This window comes from Cololabis saira, chromosome 12 (assembly GCF_033807715.1).
Source record: "Cololabis saira isolate AMF1-May2022 chromosome 12, fColSai1.1, whole genome shotgun sequence".
NCBI lineage: Eukaryota > Metazoa > Chordata > Actinopteri > Beloniformes > Belonidae > Cololabis > Cololabis saira.
The window spans coordinates 5,875,434-5,897,973 of NC_084598.1; the positions used below are offsets into that span (position 1 = coordinate 5,875,434).

General features: G+C 40.6%; 1 protein-coding gene across 3 annotated transcripts; it reads right to left on the reverse strand.

Annotated features, from left to right (window-relative positions):
• Positions 1–834: 834 nt before the first annotated feature.
• opn7d (opsin 7, group member d) lies at positions 835–20,929 on the reverse strand. 3 transcript variants are annotated; one of them, XM_061734713.1, is made up of 8 exons: positions 20,407–20,929; positions 10,153–10,201; positions 9,947–10,026; positions 4,472–4,521; positions 4,221–4,383; positions 3,339–3,466; positions 2,917–3,251; positions 835–2,645 (listed from the first exon to the last, which is right to left on the reverse strand). In XM_061734713.1, exons 1-8 carry the CDS (start codon positions 20,442–20,444, stop codon positions 2,169–2,171), a joined length of 1,320 nt encoding a protein of 439 aa, XP_061590697.1. In that variant the 5' UTR covers positions 20,445–20,929; the 3' UTR covers positions 835–2,168. The 3 variants fall into 3 exon arrangements, with proteins under 3 accessions (XP_061590697.1, XP_061590698.1, XP_061590699.1); XM_061734714.1 differs by lacking the exons at positions 9,947–10,026; positions 10,153–10,201 and having other exon boundaries at positions 4,472–4,562; positions 20,407–20,539; XM_061734715.1 differs by lacking the exons at positions 4,472–4,521; positions 9,947–10,026; positions 10,153–10,201 and having other exon boundaries at positions 4,221–4,365; positions 20,407–20,492.
• Positions 20,930–22,540: the final 1,611 nt, after the last annotated feature.

A 22,540-nucleotide genomic window follows, 5' to 3' on the forward strand; every position in this document is an offset into this window, starting at 1 on the left:
CTCCTCGGACTGGGCACCCCCCACCCCACAGAAATGCTCTCATCCATCATTTTGGCCAGTGTGCTCGTTGAATCTCAGCAGACAAAGCTCCCTGTCTCTCAAAGTAAGATGTATTAAAGCAGAACGTCTTCTGCCTGTTAAAACTGGAGGTTGTCAACAATGACCTGGGTAATCTGCCAAGTTAAATGTACTGCACGTAAAACAGTCTCAATGACAAAGGGTCAGGTTGTTTGAACAGGTCATTTGATTATTTGTGAGAGGTTTTCTTTAAATTAAGACAGAATTGCTGCTTTTGACATCCAAAATTACACAAGATTTGCAATTCCCTTCAAAAGTATTGGAGAACAAGAAATTTATCTTGTCTCCGTGTTATTTCAAACGCTGATATGTAAAACCTGAGAATAGATTTGTTTCAGCGTCATGGACTGGCAGACAGCAACCTAGTGTTAAAAAGAGACCACAAGGTGACTTTCATAACTTAAATTCATTTCTTTGCTCACGAATTTGAACCTGCTTAACTCTGAAGTTAATGAACACCCTAAGCAACTGAGTCACAGAGGTCTTAAATATTGACATATTTTCCCAGGAAACGAGATTTCCTTTCAAGAATTCAAGAAAAATATCCTTTTTCCAAATCTTTAACATGATCTTTCTAAACCTTTCAGCAAAACCTTGTGCCAGAAACTTCCTTCATATTTTACTGTCTGTCCTTTAACACTTATTTGAAAAAGATATCCTGAATAATAATATGATGAAATAATACCCCTGGATATTTGAGAGACAAAACAAATTACTCTCACAGAAAAAAGGGACTAAAACAATTTCTAAGCATTTTCACATGTTTATTAAGTAAGACTTGCAAGAATTTTGTTTTGATAACACTTAGATTTTCCTTTCTTTACATGCACATGAAGCCATACATCACAGTAGCACATTAATAAGGGAAGGCAGAATTCAACATTGCAATGATCTGTTTTGGTTTTATAAAGGAAAAGTAATTTTGGTATCAGCATGCAGGACCAGATGTGGCGATGATATAAAGACAAGGAGTCATTTATTATTGCTGATGACTATTCACATTATTTTGTTGGATAAAGGTGCAAGAGAGAAATAAAATCAGCCATAGTATCTATTCATTATGTGAGATAGAGGACACTGATGTGTGGGTTGTATGATACAGTTAATACCAATCAAATGCATCAGCCAGCAAAAATTAAAGCATTAGTTGGGGAAATGAGTCTTTTCAAGAAAGGACCTTCTGTTGTTACATAAGCTGCTTTGGCATTCATGTTTTTCATTGTTTATTTGCTCAAACATTTTGATTAGTAGTTATTTATCAAGATCTAATACTACTGAAACAGAGGTTTGACCTCAGTATGTCTGGAGAAGAAGTGAACCCCCCCCGCTCCCGCCCCACAACCAACGAGAGTGTTCGAGAATCTTTTCAAGTAAAAAAAACAACTGCAGGTTATGCAGCACGATAAAGCCTTTTCCAGTATTAACCTCCCCCTTAGACCTGTCTTTCTTGCATGAAAAACTTCCTTTGACGCAGGCTTGAAGGGGTTACTGTAGGTTTGTTGATTTACCCTCACTGTATAAGAAAAACAGTAACCGCCAGTTTGATTTTACATCCCTGTTGCAATGGATCCCTGTGGTGACAAGGACAAAGCATCCATACAGGCGTTGAAAGTCTACAGGGCGTGATCATTTGGGGCATGCTACCACTAGACACATACACATAGCAGTTAAAAAAATCTCCCTCCTGTGACAAAACCTGAATAATCTCTTTTGTTGTTTAGACCGCTTCTATGGGAAACAGTTTATCCAAAGGCTGTGCAATAATGTATTTTCCTTACTAGCTCGGACCCAGCAGGCGTTTTCTTGTCTGCATTTCTGCTCCCTTGGAATATAGTCAAATGTCAGCAGCAAGTTCGCACAGATCTTGACATCAAGAGATGTAAAAATGTCTGTGGCAAGACATTTATACTTCTTTAAGTCTTTCAGGCAGGATTTTATAGGATTTTAATTCCTCATAAGCCTCCGGCCAAGCTGTTGAGTTTGACAGAAACTGCTAAGTTGCAGGTCTGTGATGTCCAGTCTTCTTTCTGTCCTTTTTTGAGCCTGTGTCCTGTCTCGTTTCCTTCACGAGGAAGAACAAGGTTGTACCATTAGAGGAAATCTAGTTGTTTTCTGGCTGAGAGCTGGTTAACTGTCACCTCTCTGCATGCAGATCCAGTCAGGATGCAGGCGGTATTTCGAGGTGCAGTCACGTGACACAGTGCTGGGTTCTCAATGCAGTTCACACATGCACCGTAGCTCTCCTGCTGTCCATTTGAGAATCTTGTGGAGGCACTTGTGTCCCTATTGCGCTGCGAGGTGGATCCGAATCGTTCTTGCGGCTGCGGGCTTCCCCTGTGGATCATCTGTCGTAACACAGACGTGTCTCTGTACAAGCACTCGCGAAAGTTGGGCTTACACAGCAGGTAAACCATCGGGTTGTACATAGTGGAAGACTTGGCAAACACGGCAGCTAGGGCGAATGCGGTAGGAGGGACTTGTGTGGCGTCTCCGAAAGCAGCCCACATGGCCACTACAGCATACGGGGTCCAGGCACCCAGGAAGCCTATACACACTGCTACTGACAGCTGTGGAGAGCATGCATCCAAACATGCACACATACAGCAAAAACATTCAGAAGGTTAATTTAGATTCATGTACATGAAAAAATATCATGAAAAAAATGGTGTGGATAAAATGAATGTCTTAAAAGCCATTTTACTTATAGAGATTGTACTATATATTATGAGATATTTCCCCAAAGATAAAGTGATTACATAATTCTCTCACACCCTTCTCAAAAGCTTCTACTTTAAAACCCTGATGGGATGCTGAGGTGACACAATCGTGTCCTCTGACCTTCACAATGAGGGCATGGGCATTGGTGGTCTTGGTCTGCGGTGACACATGCTGCTGGACGGCCTGACGGGATCCTCGCACCGTCAGCAGAATGAATGTGTAGGAGCAGAAGATGATGGTGCAGGGCAGCGCATAGCAAAAGATAAAGAGGCAGAGGATGTAAGACAAAGCCGTAAGCTCCTGGTTGGGTGCATGCCAGTCAATGCAGCAGGCCGTGCCATACGGTTCAGCACTGTAGCGCCCCCACTGTGTCAGGGGTCCGATGGCAAACACCGAAGCGTAGCACCACACTCCCGCCACCAGGAGGCGGGCATCTGAAGAGGAGAACTTGTTACCTGCAAGGGTAGACACAATAGTTTTTATTCTTTCTCATGTTGCTCACTTTTGTGACATTAATGCTCATCGTGCAATTATCCTCTCACCGTGGTTGGGGAAGCAGACTTTAAGGCAGCACACTAAAGAGAGGGCTGTGAGGTTTGTCAAGCTGCACAAACCAAATAGCACTCCACACATGGCGTAGACCTGGCAGACCACGTCTCCAAACAGCCACCTGCACATACAGACAGGGGTGGGGTAATAAAGATAGGCCTAATGGTCCGTGTACTTCACGGCCATCCGTTTTTTGTTTTGAAATGACAAAATAAAAATAGAGAAATAATCCAAAATAATCTGTTCCCCATCTTTTGTTTTGATAATAAAACACGGAAAATGGAAAACGGATCGTTATCCATTATCCGTTATCCGTTATCCGTTATCCGTTATCCGTTATCCGTTATCCGTTATCCGATTTCATTGATATGTTTGAAAATCGAAATTGGGAATTAAAACAGCGAGTGGAAAACTCTTTTCTCTATGTCCTATTCGTTTCCAAGGATACTGAAAACAAGGATTGGACAAATGGGGGGATTGCACATGCGCAGTAATAAATGAAGAAAGTTGTTTCTGGTTCTTTTGTTGATCAGATTGAAAATTAACAGTTTTAGATTTTTTTAATGTTGAAACAGAAAATAAATCAAATATGAAACCTGGGAGTGAAACATGAGTTTAATCTGTAATATGTCTTCACTCCGTCATGAAACTGCAGTGATGTTGAGACAGTCCGTTCAGCTGCAGCGTCCAATCAATAACATAAACTGAACTCTAACATAGAGGATTATATCTCTATTCTTAATTTGTCATTTCAAAACAAAAAACGGATGGCCGCGAAGTACACAAATCCCTAATGCTCTTTTTGCAGTCTCTTGATTAAAGGTAATCTAAATTATGAGTAAATGCCAAGGTCGGGCAAAACACATAAGACATACCTGTGCGAAAAAGCGGACGGTATAGCCAATGGAAATAAAGAGAGTGTCATTCCAAGGTCACTGACAGAGAGATTGATGATGAAAAACTCTGCTGGTTTCAAGGTTGATCGCTTGTGATGAGCAACAAGTAGCAGAGTGCAGTTGCCTATAAGGGACAATATACCTGTGGAAAAAGCAGGTTCAGCTGGGTGAGAAGGGCACAAAACAGGAGAGGTTCAGCACAGCTGAGACCGGCTGGTTTTTACACTCACAAAATATGGTGTAGATTAAGCCCATGAGGATGTCGTGCTCCTTGGAGATGCTGGAGGCAAACAAAGAGGATGTGTCTGATGCATTTCCCATCTAAAACATTTAAACAACACACAAATTAGTTAAAATTGTTCAATAACAATATTCCACATCAAGATAATGCTTTAGTTTTACTTAATATGCAATTAAAATGCAAGTTGGGGTTATCATTCTTTACAGCACAGTATTTCAACCCACAGAAGCAGATGTGAAACCAGATGGAAACGCATTTCTTAAAAAGAAAATAATAGTCATTATAATAGAAAAAAAAGAATATTCCTGCGCAAAATGTAGATTATGTTTATGATTAATACAGCATCAGAATCAAACACAGGCAGAGTCTTTGAGGAACAAATAAAGGTGGAGAAAATCAATGAAATGGTTTTAGGTATTGCTCTCAAAGACAAATTGGAGTACATTTGCAGATGTGTTTCCCTTTTAGAAAGGTCATGATATAAATGACTTTGAGGAATCTAGAGGAACGACTTTGCGTAAAGGGCAAAGACGCAAGTCTTAGGTGGATACCTATGATCTCTGATTCCTCAGACGGTACTGCACGGAGAACCGGTGTTCATCAAACGCTGATATAACCACATGTGCAAGGGATTACTTTGCCAATCATGTACATTAACTCTGAACACGTTGACTTCTCTTTGTTCTGAGGAATTTCGTGTCATCTATCAGGCGGTGGAAACTAGGTCTGGGTGAAATGGCCTAAAACGTTTCTCTGTTTTTAGACAAAATGGTGACATTTAATACATATATCAATATTTTCAACAAATGATTACTGGATAGGGACGTTTCATAATTCACATTTTAAAAAAGCAAGTCTTGTCAGGGTTTAAACACAGCTTTGATTTGTGACATCTGTTTGGGAACCACAGCCTTTCATCTCTGTTGCTGATGTTGCCCTGTTGGCTTCATATCAGGCCAGCACCTCTATCATTTTGCAGCCGAGCGTGAAGCGGCAGGGATGAGAATCAGCGCCTTCAAATTTGAGTCTGTCTGAGTTGAAAGGCAATTTACTGGTCAATCTACACTCCCACCACTTATGGTCATGAACTTTGGGTAAAAGCTGAACAAGATCACGGATACAAGTGTCAAAATGAGTTTCCTCCGCAGGGTGGTTGGGCACTCCCTTGGAGATAGTGAGAAGTTCAGGTACTCAGGAGGAGCTTGGAGTAGAGCTGCCACTCTTTCACATCGAGAGCAGTCAGCTGAGGTGGCTTGGCTATCTCTATGTATGGAGGTGTTCCAGGCATGTCCCTCCTCCCTAGGGAGGTGTTCCAGGCATGTCCCTCCTCCCTAGGGAGGTGTTCCAGGCATGTCCCTCCTCCCTAGGGAGGTGTTCCAGGCATGTCCCTCCTCCCTAGGGAAGTGTTCCAGGCATGTCCCTCCTCCCTAGGGAGGTGTTCCAGGCATGTCCTTCCTCCCTAGGGAGGTGTTCCAGGCATGTCCCTCCTCCCTAGGGAGGTGTTCCAGGCATGTCCCTCCTCCCTAGGGAGGTGTTCCAGGCATGTCCCTCCTCCCTAGGGAGGTGTTCCAGGCATGTCCCTCCTCCCTAGGGAGGTGTTCCAGGCATGTCCCTCCAGGAGGAGACCCCGGGGAAGACCCAGGACACGCTGGAGAGACTATGTCTCTCGGCTGGCCTGGGAACGCCTCGGACTCCCCTCGGAAGAGCTGGAGGAAGAGATGGATGTATGTATGTATGTATGTATGGATGGATGGATGGATGGATGGATGGATGGATGGATGGATGGATGGATGGATGGATGGATGGATGGATGGATGGATGGATGGATGGATGGATGGATGGATGGATGAGTGAAGATGTTTTTGACAGTCATGGCTATTAAAGCATGAGATTTTATTTAGTGTATTTGAATTCACCAACAAAGTGTCAAAGGCTTTGATCATGGATCCTTCCACCTGATCAATATTGGTTGATAACCAATTTTCTTCAGTGAATGTCAATGAAGGGAATTCTATATCCACAATTTAAAAACACAACTTCATGAATTCAAACAAATGCTGAAGCTGTTTGGTTTGGTCACAGATGTTGTAGATGTCTTTATGACAGCAGCATTGCAAATGAGAAGGAGTAGAGTGGCCGGGATGTGGCTCCGTGTGCGCTGACAGATAAGACCACTGTGCTACGCTCTCAGATAGTCCTCCTGTGGAAACAGGAGGGATCGCTGCAAAGGTTTTATTGCTGAACAGTGCTGATGTACTGGCAGAGTCCACCAGTGCAGCCATCATATTTGTTATAAAAGACCCACAAGGAGGAAAAGTGGTGATGAAGAAATACACATTTACGTGGAAGATGTAAAGTCACACCAATACTGCTGCATTAGGTATGATGCAGCAGTATTGGTGTGACTTCACATCTTGTATTGCACGGCCCTCGTCCGAAAGGTCAGTACTTCAGATATTTCTTGAAATGAAGTGGGTGAATGTGTGAAACAAAGACCAAAGGACCATCCAGATTATTATCAGCAGCAAATCCAAAAGCCAGAGTTTGTGATTTTATGCAGCTGTCTCAATGCCCTTAGCATCTCCAGTGACAACTGCATCACTTCACAGCACGATGTCACACATCAAAAACAATACAACCAGCTCAGTGACCCACGGGTACATCTCAGCAGAGGAGACTCAAGACAGTAACGACAGAACAGAAAATGAGAGAGTGACCAAGCAAGAGACCAAGCAAGAGTAAATATTCAGTGGTGTAAAAGTAGATTCACCTCCACACCTCTAGAGAGACCTCTGCTGAGCTGAATATTTGCAGAAGTTGCTTTGTGCTGCTTCAGGACGTGTTTGCAGGAGGGCTGGGAAAACAATAGCAACTGTAACACTTCATCACTTGGTGTCCTTTATCCTGGAAAGTCCCACGTGTTGTGAGAAGGAGTGGCAACATAAGGAGGTGCTTTATTTTATGAAACTGGAAAAAATTAGACAGTCTCTGATGGGTAAGGGCATCTCATTTGACAAGACCTGGACTCCTTTTCCGACCCATGGGTTAGGTTCATACACTTAACATTTGTATCATCAAACTTTCTGGAGACAAAAAGAAGACACAGACACAGTTAAGTATCTTTTGACTTGCGCAAGGAGAGCAGTCGGGACTAGAAATGGGTGATATTTTACCATTCACGATAAACCGTCAAAAAAATTCCCCATGGTAAGAATTTGTCATCTTGCGGTAAAAACGATAAATTCCCGTTAATGACGTTTTTGTGTGAAGCTGATTTATGATTCTGCGTTAAAATCGACGCAGAGCCTACGGCGTAGGTTCTGCGTCGATTTAACGCAGAACCATAAATCAGCCTTAACAAACATGGCCGAAGGCGGATCTGAGAGTGAGGAGCTCGTTGTTAAAAGGAACTGGTTTGGATTTAAAAAGAGAGACAAGGAGCAAACATCATCTATTATATGCAGAGTCTGCAAAAAACAGTGAGTGCAAAGGATGGCTTTTATTTATTTGTCCTGTTTCTTTATTTATCAGGTTGTATCTTTTTTTCTACTTTGTGATTTTATAAGCTAAGAAAACTTGAAGGACGATGGTACTTTAGCTGTTTCACTGTTATCCCACTGTTTAAGCAATGCAGTTTGAATAAATGTTGAATCTGTTCTTACATTTCAAACTTGTTTCATTTGAGTCATTAGTTTTGCAGTACAGGTGTACTAACTTAATTGGTTTTTATTAATTCAATTTAATTGGTGTAGTTTAGTAGTATTTAGTATCTTTTAGAGCATTATTTTGGGGGCTCCAAAGACTGAATGTGGTGATAGAGTTATAGTTACAAAGGTGGAGTTGAATTGGTATTTTTTCTATCGTCATTTTTATCGTTATCAGAATAAATGCCAGAAATTATCGTGATACATTTTTTAGTCCATACCGCCCATCCCTAGTCGGGACGTGTAAAATCTCCAACATACTCTAAATTCGTCTCTCTGCTTCCTTGGCTTTTATTCACTCTGGGTGTACCCTAGGTTAGTGGTTACAGAGCTGACTGCGCCCCTAAAGGGAGGGGGAAAGGGAGTGGTCGCAATCAGTGGAAAGGTATTGATTTGTTCTTGTTCTCGTTTGTTTAGCAACAAGAAGTTTCCTCTTCTCTGCAGAATTCTGCTTTATGCTGATAATCAGGAAACTTCTTGTGCAGCACTTTTTAATCACTTAACACAGCATTGTTTTATCAGTGTGTCACAGGCGTAAGCAAATTATCATACGTTCTGTTAATGGCGAGCATGATAACTTACTACAATAATTCCAACACCATGTCAGTGAAATTTGAGCTGAACAAAGTAATATTGGGCGTATTTTTCTTTTCTTTTCTCTCTTTGGTATTTACTCATTTTAGCCTTATTATTGGTATTTATGTCTGTTATGTGAGGTTAGGCCAATGGTGGGGGCGGAGGTTCTGTGATTATATATTATTGAGTTTATGACTGTATTGTATGGAGAACAGCTGTTTTCTTATGTAAACACATAATAAACAGATTGTCGGAATGGAATGGCAACATAACAAAATACCACCTATGGAACATGTTGCAGGGTGCAGCAATTGATGTCTCAAATAAAATCAATTTGACAAGAGAAAACACTACATATTATCTATTTTTTCTTTGCTTTTACAATACAGTACTATCTTTTGCTGCTTTGTCGTTTGCTGCTCTGCAGTCTTGACACATGAACAAAATCACAAGGTGCCTCTCATCATGTACAGCAATTGCATGAGAGTGAGCACAAACCCATTACGATTCAGTGAAATTGTATTCAAGTTTCCCTAAAAGTTAAAGGAATTGCACTTTTTGCTTCCCAGCAGATGATAAAAGGAATCCTGTACGCACATACGGGAATGCAGTCGTTACACATACCATGGTGGAATAGTGAATAGAGGAACAAGAGGGTTAATTCTGCCACGATGGAGAGCGTCTCAGTGATCTGATGAATTAACCTATATTCTTAAGGTCTTATCAGCATCAGGGGTCTGGGGAAGTCGGACTACAGTTGTTCAGTAAGCAATCAGTATCCTCTTATCAATCGTTTTTCAGTCTAGATGATTGCAATTCAGAGCATCACTCTGCCTGATAGGAGATGGGAGGGCTGCCTGGGAGGAAGGAACAGTGCAGGGACCAGTGGATGAATATACTTGGTGATCTATCAGGGATGATATAAAAGCATTCTGTCTCTAAAGGTCTTAGCAATCAGACAGGATAAAGCACAACCCATTTTTTATGAAAGTCCGGCCACTAGTCAGTGATAATATCTCCAATGAGCCTGAGATGAGATTTTTTTGACACTTAAGTCCACTGTTGTGTTAGACCAGCCAGTGTGTTTTTGGTCCCCAGGAAGGAGGAATCTTCATTTCTACATCACAATCCCACAGACTATAGGGTGTGACAGCCAAGTGTGTGTTTAGCGTCCTAATCTTTACCGCTCTGGGGTCCAACAGTCTCTTTTGTTATCTGTCTGGGATCTGTCCTGTCCTCCTCTGCCTCTGCCCAACGGGTTGGCCTGACCGACAACAACAACATAACTATAAGCATAAGCATTTGCAGAAGCAGTACTTGTAAAAATTGTTCCGGTTTAACTAGATGTTGTCATTTATATATTGTTGGGATCTGATGATACTTTGATTACCCTGGGATCACGTTGTGGTCTCTGGGAACTTCCAGGGCTCTGCTTCACACTATTTTATCATCATTTGTATTGTTTGTAGCAAAAATAGACGTTTGTTTCTTACTAGGGCTGGGCGATATGGACCAAAAGTCATATCTCGATATTTTCTAGCTGAATGGCGATACTCGATATATATCAATATTTTTTCTGTGACATAATTGGGGTTTCCCCCAAAGCATTATAGCATAGCATCTCTGTTAGCTTCATTTTTTTCTGAGGCAAACCCTTAAAAAAACAGTCAGTTTTAATACAAAGCCTCGTGCCAAAGGTCACACAGGAACCTTTATTAACAGAGGTCTGCACAATATCAAAATGTATAAAACAAATGAAATAAAAATAAACTGCCTGCATATATAGAATAAAAATGCTTCTTGAATAAAATAAAACAAATATCCCTTTCCTGCATAACAATTACATTGAAATACACTGTGCAATTAATACAATGTAGACAGTAACAGGCAGACTTTTCCACTGAGGTTGACAGTTGTGCAAATAACAAACATTTGTGCAAATCTCAAATAAAACATTCAAGTCAATTTGTCACAAAATAAGCTATATCAAAATCATAAAAAAACAAAAAAAAGTTTTTTTTAAATTCGATATAAACGATATTGTCTCGTACCATATCGCGTTTGAAAATATATTGATATATATTAAAATCTCGATATATCGCCCAGCCCTATTTCTTACTACATCTTTTATCAACAGTAATTGATGCCGTGGTTTTAGTCATTAGCTAACTCTGTCCAAAGAAATATAGAATCACCCCTCTTGCAGGATGTTCCTACAACTGCTTTATATTGCAGGGAAAAAAAGAAAAAAAAAGCTTATTTTCAAAGATGGCATTCATTTCACTTGCCAATAATTGTAGAAGAAAGCAGAAACAGTTAATCAATATGGAAATGATGTGGTTTTCTAAACTGCTTGCACAGAGCTTGACAAATGAAGCTGGATTTGGACCCGAGTCAAACGACTCAGACTTGACCGGACCTAGACTGGATCATTAACTGCATTCTGACTCATACTTCCGGGATAAATCCTCAAAATTGCATTTAATTTTATTTATATACCATTACGATTTGGCATAAGATTAAATAGTTCAGTATGCAAGATCACGTTCCCACATTTCTTTACTTCTTGTCAAACGTGCACCATTTTTTAAACCAATGTGGCGCCTAACTGTCTGGAGAAAATGTCCCTACAATTATCTGCTTTGCTTTTACTGATTTCTTCTGCTTAAAATTGCACTGCTAAGTATTCCGTCTGTAAAGAGTAGTTAAGGAGACCGTAGGGACAACTTCCAGCTTCAGTCATCATCTGGCTCAGAGAAGTTGAGGCAACATTCAATGTTTTGCTCAGTTTCTGGTTGGGGGTAGAGCAGTAGGGAAAACTCTTGAGGGCTGTGAGTTGAAACTCACTTTTACTGTCTTATTTCAAGGGCTGGAATCCTGCTGCTACTCTGCAGGGCTGCAGGGACTGATTAGAGTGGTTTTAATGTGTTTTAAAATGTGTTTAAAAAACTGACAGTGTGTAATTTGGACTTCATTTGGACTTGGCTCGGTTCAGTGGTGCACTAGACACTTGACTACAAAGCTGTCTTCACAAAACATACCCCGGATGGTTTTTCCTGCTTTTCCTTCGGGTATGCTGCAAACTGTATCAATACGTGGACGTAAAGCTGCAGGACAATACATAATACATCAAAGGCTGCTCTCTGCATCGACATGGCAGCGATCACAGCTTTATGCTGTCAGAGCAAAGTCAATTTTAAGGTTTAAAAAGAAAAAAGACATCTTCCACATCAGTGTACAATATGCACGTACAAAGTCACAGAAAAAAGGTCTTATTCTCCAGAAAAAAGGAATTGCTCACAGACCTTGATGAATGATTTTTACCTGACCCCAACACTGTTTGTAATAGAAAGACTTATAAAACACCTTTAAAAAAAAGTTATTCAGCAGTTACCGTAGCAAAATATTTTGGCTGTTCCCAATCAGCTGTGCCTGTTTTTTTTTTCTTTTAATTCTTTAATCTACTTTTGATTAAAAAAAGAAGAAGAAAAAAAATCGAAGCACAGTGGACCAAACTGGACAGATTAACTTTTTTTCTCTAGGAACTAGGGCTGGGCGATTTTGGACAAAAATAAAATCCTGATTTTTTTTCTCTGAAAACCCGATTTTCGATTTCGATTTTTTTGGTAAAACTAGACAATGGAATAAATTGTTTCAAATATTTTATCTTTATTTTTAAAGAAAAATAGCAAACACATTTCCCTATTGGGAATGAAGTGCAATTAAAAGATACTGTAAATCCTCCTTGAGTTTAGTAAAGTGACAACATTTACAATTTCCTTGACCAAACAAAGATGACTAGACGAGCTCTGTCTGTAATGCAGCCAGCTGCAAAAAAGGAAAATCCATTTTCCGATTTTCCTTTTTTTAACATCGTCTTGATTAATAAATCTGATTTAGATTTAAAATTGATTAATCACACAGCCCTACTAGGAACATTTCACCAGTAAAATTGCAGTTATTTTGTGTTTATCACATGGAGTCCTGACAAAAAATTGAACTTTGCAGTCAAAGCAAAACGACAGCTCACTGGGAGTTTGTCAAAAAGTGTCCATGAGAAGCAAAATACTGCAAGACACTGTGAGCTGGGTATCGCTATATCATTCCCTTGAGATGATATAGCACAAGCCTCTGTGGGCTTGTGTTTCCTCTAGATGAGGTGAAAGACTATGACAAGGGGAAATATGGAGGCAGGTAAATATAGAGCCACCTCGGGTGAAAACCTTCTCCAGAGTGCTCGGGATCTTGGGCTGAAAGGAAAGTTTTCACTTCAACAAGATGATAACCTGCAGCATCACCAAGAAAAGGCTGGTATCGAGAAAACTATAAATTTACTGGAGAAACTCAACTAGTGTCTGGAATTAAACTCAGTGCAGCATCTCTTGACAGCGATAAGGATGGCTGTGAGCTGACATTCAAAATGCCATCTGGTTGTGCTGGAATGTGTCTGCCAAGATGACTGAGAGGTTCTTCCAGAGGAGCGGTGTGCCACATTTGTAGGATCAAACTCAAGAACACTTGAGGTTGGTGACACTAACATAGGTGCTGTAATCAGGCTGTAAGTGCAACGGTCGGAATACTTATGCAAACTCATTCTATCCCAGTCGTCTCTTCTAGGAGCTGTCTATTAAAACACTATATTAAACATCAGCTACGATGCTCACAGGGCTTCACTGGACATCATGCCTGAGGGTGGCGGACACTTTGCTCACACAGCAGCTTTGCAGCCACACCTGACAGTGGCTGTGTCCGTCATACTTTCCTTAAAATTATAAACAACCAATGAAATTAGTTCCGACTCAACACAAAAGTAAGCTGCATACTAGGAATGGGTGATATTTTACCATTCATGATAAACCGTCAAAAAAATTCCCCACGGTAAGAATTTGTCATCTCGCGGTAAAAACAAAAAAATCCCGTTGATGACGTTTTTGTGCAACAAACATGGCGGAAGGCGGATCTGATAGCGAGGAGCTCGTTGTTAAACGAGGCTCCAGCTCCGTTATCTGGAACTGGTTTGGATTTAAAACGAGTGACGAGGAGCAAACATCATCTATTATGTGCAGAGTCTGCAAAAAACAGTGAGGATGGCTTTTATTTATTTGTCCTGTTTCTTTATTTATCAGGTTGTATTTTTTTCTACTTTGTGATTTTATAAGCTAGGAAAACTTGAATGACAATGGTACTTTTGCTGTTTGCACTGTTATCCCACTGTTTAAGCCATACAGTTTGAATAAATGTTGAATCTGTTCTTACATTTCAAACTTGTTTCATTTGAGTCATTCCAGTTTTGCAGTACAGGTGTACTAATTTAATTGGTTTTTATCAATTCAATTTAATTGGTGTAGTTTAGTAGCATTTAGTATCTTTTACAGCAGTGTTTTGGGGGCTCCAAAGACTGAATGTGGTGATAGATTTATAGTTAAAAAGATGGAGTTGAATTGGTATTTTCTTTATCGTCATTTTTTATCGTTATCGGGATAAATGCCAGAAATTATCGTGATACATTTTTTTGTCCATACCGCCCATCCCTACTACATACTTTGACCCGGGGCCACCATGTGTGATTTCACTGCGACTGGCGGTCGCAATTGGATCAGCTGCCTACGTGCAAAAAGTTAAGGTTTCCCTCAACTTCTGATGGCACCAACGCCGCCACGGCAACGCAACGGACCGCAGCGCCGGTGACATTGCCAATGCGTACGTGTGAGTGACAGATAGGAAAGTTAAAGTCATGACAGAGGAGACGATAAGAAAGAGTAACTCTTGTTGTAAATGGGATTTCACTTCCAGGCTGTGTGGATACTTAGAAACACTGGCTCGCATGTCAGCCAGAGAAACTGTCCTGCTTGGGAGATTAAACCTTGCACAAAAGTAATCAAAACCTTCGTTCAGTACTGAGAGGGTTGGTGCTTTTCAATCAGATGTGTTGGTTTTAAAGCTCAGGCTTCTCCAGCGTCTGAATAAACAGCATTTCATTAGGTTTTTATAACCCCTGTAATTGTATTTAACGGATAATCATGTTCACGTGTCACCCTCAAGCAAAAACAAAGACTCAACCGTTTGGTTGACATTATTATCATGAGAAATTGAAATTTTAAACAAAAGCACAAAACTGAAGCAAGTAATCTGACTTTGAAAGTAAGAATGACAGGTATTAAAGAGAAGCATGCAAAACAAATAGCTAAACCAGCGACCTTCTGCCTCTTGGTCTGCTGAGAGCGTTTTTATGACTGGCTGAGTGACTTGTTTGCGATCTATAAATCCGTCTGTGGAGGTTTTCTGTTGAGCTTAGATTAAGTGGGCGCCTTTGAAACAGGGACAGGAACTGTGACCTCCATATGGTGTCACGGGACATAAACCAGGCAGCGCCTGCAGACCTGGCTTATGTTCCCATCATTTTTATTTTTGATTGACATTTTCCTCTTTTCACTCCCTGCCCTGACCCTGCCTTATGCAGAGTATTTACAGAAAAAAAAAAGCTTTAGAGTCATCTATCTGCACTTTACTGCTGTTGTCAGCGTGAAAAATAATCTAAGATACAAGTCTGTGACAAGTTTCCCTGCTGCATGTCGTTAAAAGTGTGACATTTGTGGTGCTGCTGAAAATGGGACTGCCACTCATAACCATTAAATGTCTAGTCAGCGGAGATGAGCAGCCATTTAAGGGCTGACAGGCATGTCAGGGAGTCCGAGCCAAAGTAAGAGACCACGTGCATAGAGGCAATGTCACAGTGTCTCATTGACTTATGCTTAAATCTTGTCCTTAAATATAATTCTTATATCTAAAACTCCTGTTCTTTGTATCACTGGTACTGTCTTTTCTTCGTGGCCATAAAAAATGTTGCAAACAGTATGAGAGACTTTCAAAAAAATACGAATTATTATTGCAATATTATGTTCTTGTTCAGTCCTAACTGTTCATACCTCTCCATATGTACATATATATATAGAAAGTGAGAGAGAGAAAGAGAGAGAAAGAGAGCGCATATATGGTATATAGCATTTGTGTTTCAGGACATAAAGTGTCACATTGTATCTTGTACGCTTGGCTTGATTGGTTTGCTCTGTCCCCGGAGCATTTGCACTGTTTAAGCTGTCCATGTTATTTCTGTATTGTAATTTTTTGTTTTGGTTTTCGTGTTTATTTTCTTCTTATCATTTATGCTTAAAATCCTTCTGGAAAAGACATTTCTCGAACTGGTAGTTTTAATGGAAGTGGGCCAGCGGTTCCTAACGTTGATGCCTTGATGCAGCGTAGCAACCCAAATAAATATATAAATAAACAACAGTATTTCCATGCGCTGCTTGTTGCACGCTTGTTGGTCTTTTTGTAGAGAGTGAATGTGTCCCATGTTGTTTTAATTAAGAACACAGCAGTCAGCTCTTTGTGCAGCTGTTGATCCATTATTTCAAGAATTCTGACTGTTTTCCCTCCAATTGCATAAAATACACAAGGATACACAGACAATGAATCTGCAAGTAAAATTAAGTAAGACATTTTATAATAAAATGTACAGTATGTACAGCATGAGATTTTGTGCAAGTGCAAGTAAACTTGATAACTTCTGCACGGTTGTCAGTCGTCCTCATAGATCACCACTGCTTACAGGGGGGGTGAGACCCACTAACGTACAACGATATGATACTTCAGTCATTGTTTTTTTCTTTTCTCTGTGCTTGTTTAAGATACCACTTTTTGAAATTTCATTATTTTACGATCAATCATAAATTATGTAGAAAAAGCAGTAAATCTATCCACTTTTTCTGCTGAATTTACAACTTCAAATAAAAAAAAAAAATTTGGGACGGGATGGAAAATGAAAAATTGATAAAGAAGAAAAATACCTTCAATTCTTATTCTTACATTTACTTTATGAATTTGAGGAGCGTTGACGTCTTCTAGTTGTTATTTTCCTCCATTCTTTTGTTAATACGTTTAATGTTCAGCAGTGTGGGTCGTCATTGTCTTATTTTTTCATTTCAAAAGTTACAGGGTTTTTTGTGTGCAGAACGTAGTTTTGCTTTGTCTTTTGGAAAAATAAATGAACATCTCGGGACATTCTGTGTTCTTGAAGGCAGCATATGTTGCTTTTCTGCATAAATGCAGCCTAGTACTGCCAAGAGGTGTACATGACCCTATGCCATCACAGACCCTGGTTCATCGCTGAAAACAGTCTGGATGAGCATACGGGTAGGGATCGGCGGTATGGACTAAAAAATGTATCACGATAATTTCTGGCATTTATCCCGATAACGATAAAAGAAATACCAATTCAACTCCACCTTTGTAACTATAAATCTATCACCACATTCAGTCTTTGGAGCCCCCAAAACACTGCTCTAAAAGAATACTGAATGCTACTAAACTACACCAATTAAATTGAATTGATAAAAACCAATTAAATGAGTTACACCTGTACTGCAAAACTGGAATGAGTCAGATCCTCCATGTTTGTTACACAAAAACCTCATCAACGGGAATTTATCCTTTTTGTTTCTTTCTTTCAGGCTCATTTCTTTCTTTCTTTCTTTCTTTCTTTCTTTCTTTCTTTCTTTCTTTCTTTCTTTCTTTCTTTCTTTCTTTCTTTCTTTCAGGCTCATATCCTTCCTTCCTTCCTTCCTTCCTTCCTTCCTTCCTTCCTTCCTTCCTTGCACACGTATGTTGTGCGTGGATTTAACGCAGAACCATAAATCAGCTTTACACAAAAACGTCATCAACAGGAATTTATCGTTTTTACCGCGAGATGACAAATTCTTACCGTGGGGAATTTTTTTGACGGTTTATCATTTACGGTAAAATATCGCCCATTCCTAGCATAGGGTGGGTATTTCATCTGAAAAAGATCCTGAATACTTATCTGTATGACCAAAGTGCACATTTCCACTGTATTCCCATTCCCATGGTCCATCCCACATGGTGAGATGTCATTACCACCAGGCTTCTTTTATTCTTTTTTTTGTACAGTAACCTTTTAAAATGACATTTGTAGCTTTCTATATTGTAGTGCTTAACTAGGATATCTCAAAGTAATCCCTTGTCCGTGTGGTTATATCAGCTGCTAAAGAATGGCCGTTCTTAATGCAGTGCCATCTGAGGGATCAGAGACCAAGGGTATCCAGCTTAGGCTCGCAATCTTGCACTGAAATTCCTGCAGATTCCTGGAATTGTTCAATTACGTAATGCAATGTAGAAGGAAGACTATGGAAATCCCTTCCAATCATTATTTGAGGAACATTTTAATGAATTTCTCACACATTTTTCTGCCCATCTTTTTCTGGATTTATATCAAATTATCCAGACGTGACACTGGATAGATCATTTGGTTAAGTGGGTGCTTCACATATGGAGGGTACAGTCCTGTGCAGCCAGCGGGGCTCAGCTCTCGGCCTGTGACCCTTTGCCGAGTGTCTTCCACCAACTCTTTCTCTGCCCCAATTTCCTGTAAAGTTACTTTTGATAAAGTCCACAAAACCCTTAAATTTTTTCATCTCCTTAATCGTATTAACTTATTCCAATACTTTTGTTGGACAGGATTACAAGCCTGAAATGCAAAAATGGATGCATAGCAAAGCAGCACAAAGTATTTTTGCTCAGTGGCTCCCCCTATAGGCATGGAGGTTAAGTCGCTTTTACAAATCTGCTGCTTAGTCTTTCTCATTTTTATTTCCATTACTACTTTGATTCTCTTGCTCACCTATGGCCTTGATGTCCAGGAGCTAGTTTCATCATTGCTGATGTGTGACATAAAGCAATGCATACTTGTTACAAGAGATGACGGGGGACACTTCCTAAAAGTAATCAAATATTCATTCACATGAAAATGAAACTGATATTTTAACATGAAAACGTAAGAAAGCAAATATGAAATATCTAAATTCATACTGTCTGCAGGGAATAAAAATCATAGTAGATGTAGGAATCACTTCTTTATTAAACTGCATTTTTCTTGTCGTTACGCTTATTTTTGATTTGGAGTTGAAGCGGTTGGCTTCTTTTCTGAAAAAATGACTCAAGCATTAAGCAAAACAGCTGTCAGTCTGCTTCCCACTGATCACCAGATCAATGCAGCTCCACTTCACATTTCTGAGCCATTTCTAAAGCCTGTTGGGTCACTGCCACGTGCAATAGCCTATTTAAAAGCAAACCGCTGCAACAACATATATGACAAACTGTTGGGCACATCCCCGAGGGCTTGGCCAGACCTTTGAGAGATTGAAGGCGACTGCCTTCACCCTTCCTGCCTCCTATCTAAAGAGTGACTGACAGTGAAAAGTGAATGTCAACGCAGTACAAGATTTACACAAACTTTCAAAAGCCTGACAGGGCGGTTGGAGGCAGCTCCTGACTTCGCCAAGCATACTGTGACACATCTTATGTAATCAGCGTGAATGGTAATCACATGATGCAGCATGCACCGAAATGTGTGTTTAGGATGATGAGCCTTGTGGTGAACTCATCTTTCCTTTGAATCGAATGCCAGCTCTGTTAGATTCAGGTTTGGATGGATTTTTGTCAAGTCCAATACAAGACTACTGTAGCCTAGATACATATTTAGTCCCAAGCTTGTGCTTTGGTTTCCCTACAAATGATTCTTTCACATGCAAATTGTTCATGATTTTCAATAAATCCAGAGCGTGGAACACTGATTTCAAGCTGAGATGACAATTATTCAAATAGTGTCATAGTTCAGGCGCAAATGTAATAAAGTAAATCAAACTACAACATTTTTGAGTTAGAGCTTGTGTCGTTTGTGTCGCATCCTCTGCTTTCTTTTAGGACCCAAACATACCATTTTTTCCTCCCTGCAGTGTGACGAGGACAAGTCAACAATTCTGTGTTAAAGAATAAAGCCTTCCCACCAGACATCTCTTTCACATTTCTGAGCTTCAGATGACCATGATACGCTTTGTTAAGTGTTCCTCGGTCATCGTAATTAGTCTTTGCCTCCACACATTGATTTTCTGCTTGTAAGCTGGAGTGAGAGTCCACGAGCAAAATAACATCATGCGTGTTTGTGCAAAGCAACAACAACAGGCAGCTCAAGCATGCGGGCAAATGTCCCAAAAAAAATATTACGCAGCAATCTGCCAGTTTGACAGGCTGGCTGGAAGACGGTCACCTTTGTGATTGACTTCTATTCGGACTAAAAGATAAAGCAAAGCAGCTGTTTGTTACAGAGAGGGATGATCAGGACATCTCATCACTAATCCAGCCAGGGATCCAACAAGTCTGCTGTGAAATCACTGTCTGCATCTACATGTAATAACCGGGGTTACAGGCAGATCCACTTTATTGTTATAGTATGTGAACCTTGACAGAGTGTCCTTCAGTGAATAATCTTAACACAACCAAATGCTATCTTAGAAAAATGAGCAAGCAAGTCTGGAGGATCATTAGACCTCTGCACAGATAATTGGAGGAAGAAATCACCCCAAGTATTTATTTTAGTCATGCCAGCTTCTGTATGTCACCATCAATTGCCAGCGGGCATATAAAAATCATGAGTAACATTCATTTGGATCAAATAACTGAGCCATACCCCCCCACCCTGCTCTTTTCTTTGTTCCTTAGTTTTTTTTCTTCTTATTGTCTGGTCTTATTGTAGCAGAGGAAACAGACACCCCATGGCTGTGTTGCTTACCTTCCAGGGAGGGATAGCTTGTCCTCAGTTAAACTCATGGAGGCCAGGTGGAGAGCTGGACGAGAGGAGCAGAGCACTGAGAGAGAGACAGATGGGGAGAGAAGAGGAGAGGAGAGGAGAGGAGAGGAGAGGAGAGGAGAGGAGAGGAGAGGAGAGGAGAGGAGAGGAGAGGAGAGGAGAAGAGAGGAGAGGAGAGGAGAGGAGAGGAGAGGAGAGGAGAGGGACGACGGAGGGTGAAACCAGAGAAGAGGAGGAGGGGGGACTGGACCTGCCTCAGGCTCACTCTGAAGACTCCGTTTAAGGTCTCCTTCTCCCTCCTGCGGGGGCCAGGTGGAGGAGCGCTGCGCCGTCACGCAGCCTGCGCTCCCATCATCCCGCAGACACGCACCGAGCCGGGGACCCGCACGAACCGCACCAGCCGCACCAGCCGCTCCAGCCGCACCAGCCGCACCAGCCGCCCCAGCCGCACCAGCCGCACCAGCCGCACCAGCCGCACCAGCCGCGGAGGCGCAGCGGGGACGCGCAGCGCCGCGGCCGGAGACGCAGCAGGATGGAGTGGAGGCGGCGGGGAGGAGAGGGATCAGCATAATACGGACAAGAATTCAGTGTCACTGATGACTCAAAGTACCACTCCCCACCCCCTCTCCTCTGCCCACTCTTACTGTCCTGCGACTTTGATTTGTTTTAAGTTTATTTGGCTTTTTTAACTGAGAAAATGTCTAACTTAACCATAACTGCTTAGGTCTGTGATAATCACCGGATCAGGATCCCAGATCATGATCGTTTTACATAATTGTCACACTCTTTTCCCTTTTCAATTCAATTTCAATTTTATTTCTATTACAACAGAAGTTGTCTATGCGCTTTCCAGAGACCCAGAACATGAACATACCCTTTATTTTTTGCACTGAAAGAAAAAAAAGTATCATTGACATTTGAAGCACGACTTTATTCATTTGGTCTAAAGATAGATTTATATTATAAGGTATAAATCAATACCTTTACATTTCCTTCATCTGGATTAAAACAGCTTGGTGAAATTAACAGATATTTCATATTGTTTCCCATCACATAGCTGGTCCTCTCACGCCACCTTTTGCTGCTATAGTTTTATTTTTTAATTACATCAGAGTGGAGAACTGGCACCACTGACGCACTTAACTTTTAATCTTCCTCTAGTTGCATCTCAATGAGCATTGTTTGACATCAACATCTTGGATTGAGTCGGATTTATTTTGGTTTTATGTCAAAAAACAAACTAGTGCCAATTAGCTACTAACTTGGAGATACCGGTGAGTCAGATGAACAACTGTAAGGTGACAGTGAAAGGAATCAGTTCATCCAGAAAGGTCTGGCAAGGCAGTCCTCTCAAAATGAGAAGATTTGTGTCATCTTTTTTTACAGCTAATTTTGTTTACAGAAATGAAAACTGAACTTCTTTTTTTTTTAATGAATATGTTTCAAAGTTCAGTGCCAACTCTTAAAGTGAACGCTTGGGGTTAGTTATTTTTAATGAAAAATAAGCTGCAGCACCATTGTGCCAGCATGGCATTGCTGTTTCTCTGTAACTTCCCTGCCACTGTTTGGCTTGAGGCTTTTCTCCCACTAGGGGAGTTTTTACCTGCCATTGTTTATGTAATAATTGCTCGGGGGTTTATGTTCATGTTCTGGGTCTCTGGAAAGCGTCTAGAGACATCTGTTGTATTAGACGCTATACAAATAACATTGAATTGAATTGAATTATTTGTATCACCATAATAGTCAAAGTATTGATTTTGCAGGTAACAGAAGAGGGAAACAGATAGATAGATAGATAGATAGATAGATAGATAGATAGATAGATAGATAGATAGATAGATAGATAGATAGATAGATAGATAGATAGATAGATAGATAGATAGATAGATAGATAGATAGATAGATAGATAGATAGATAGATAGATAGATAGATAGATAGATAGATAGATAGATAGATAGATAGATTCGGGGGAAAATTGTGATTCTTTTATTTCTAATCACAGACGAGTACCAGCACACTCATTAACTCTGTTCTTCCTCCCAGCAGAACAGCTTGCTGGTGTGCAGCCACTTTTAAATAGTCAGGCAGGGTGGAGAGCTTGATTGGGCACAGGTG

What these genes read in the sequence shown, in the direction of transcription:
- opn7d (XM_061734713.1), bottom strand. Translation starts at nt 20,444, where the DNA reads ATGAGTTTAACTGAGGACAAGCTATCCCTCCCTGGAAG. An exon ending in AAGCTATCCCTCCCTGGAAG is followed by an intron (nt 10,202 to 20,406) that starts GTAAGCAACACA and finishes ATGATAAAATAG; the next exon opens with TGTGAAGCAGAGCCCTGGAA. An exon ending in CCGTCCGCTTTTTCGCACAG is followed by an intron (nt 3,467 to 4,220) that starts GTATGTCTTATG and finishes CTGTATGTGCAG; the next exon opens with GTGGCTGTTTGGAGACGTGG.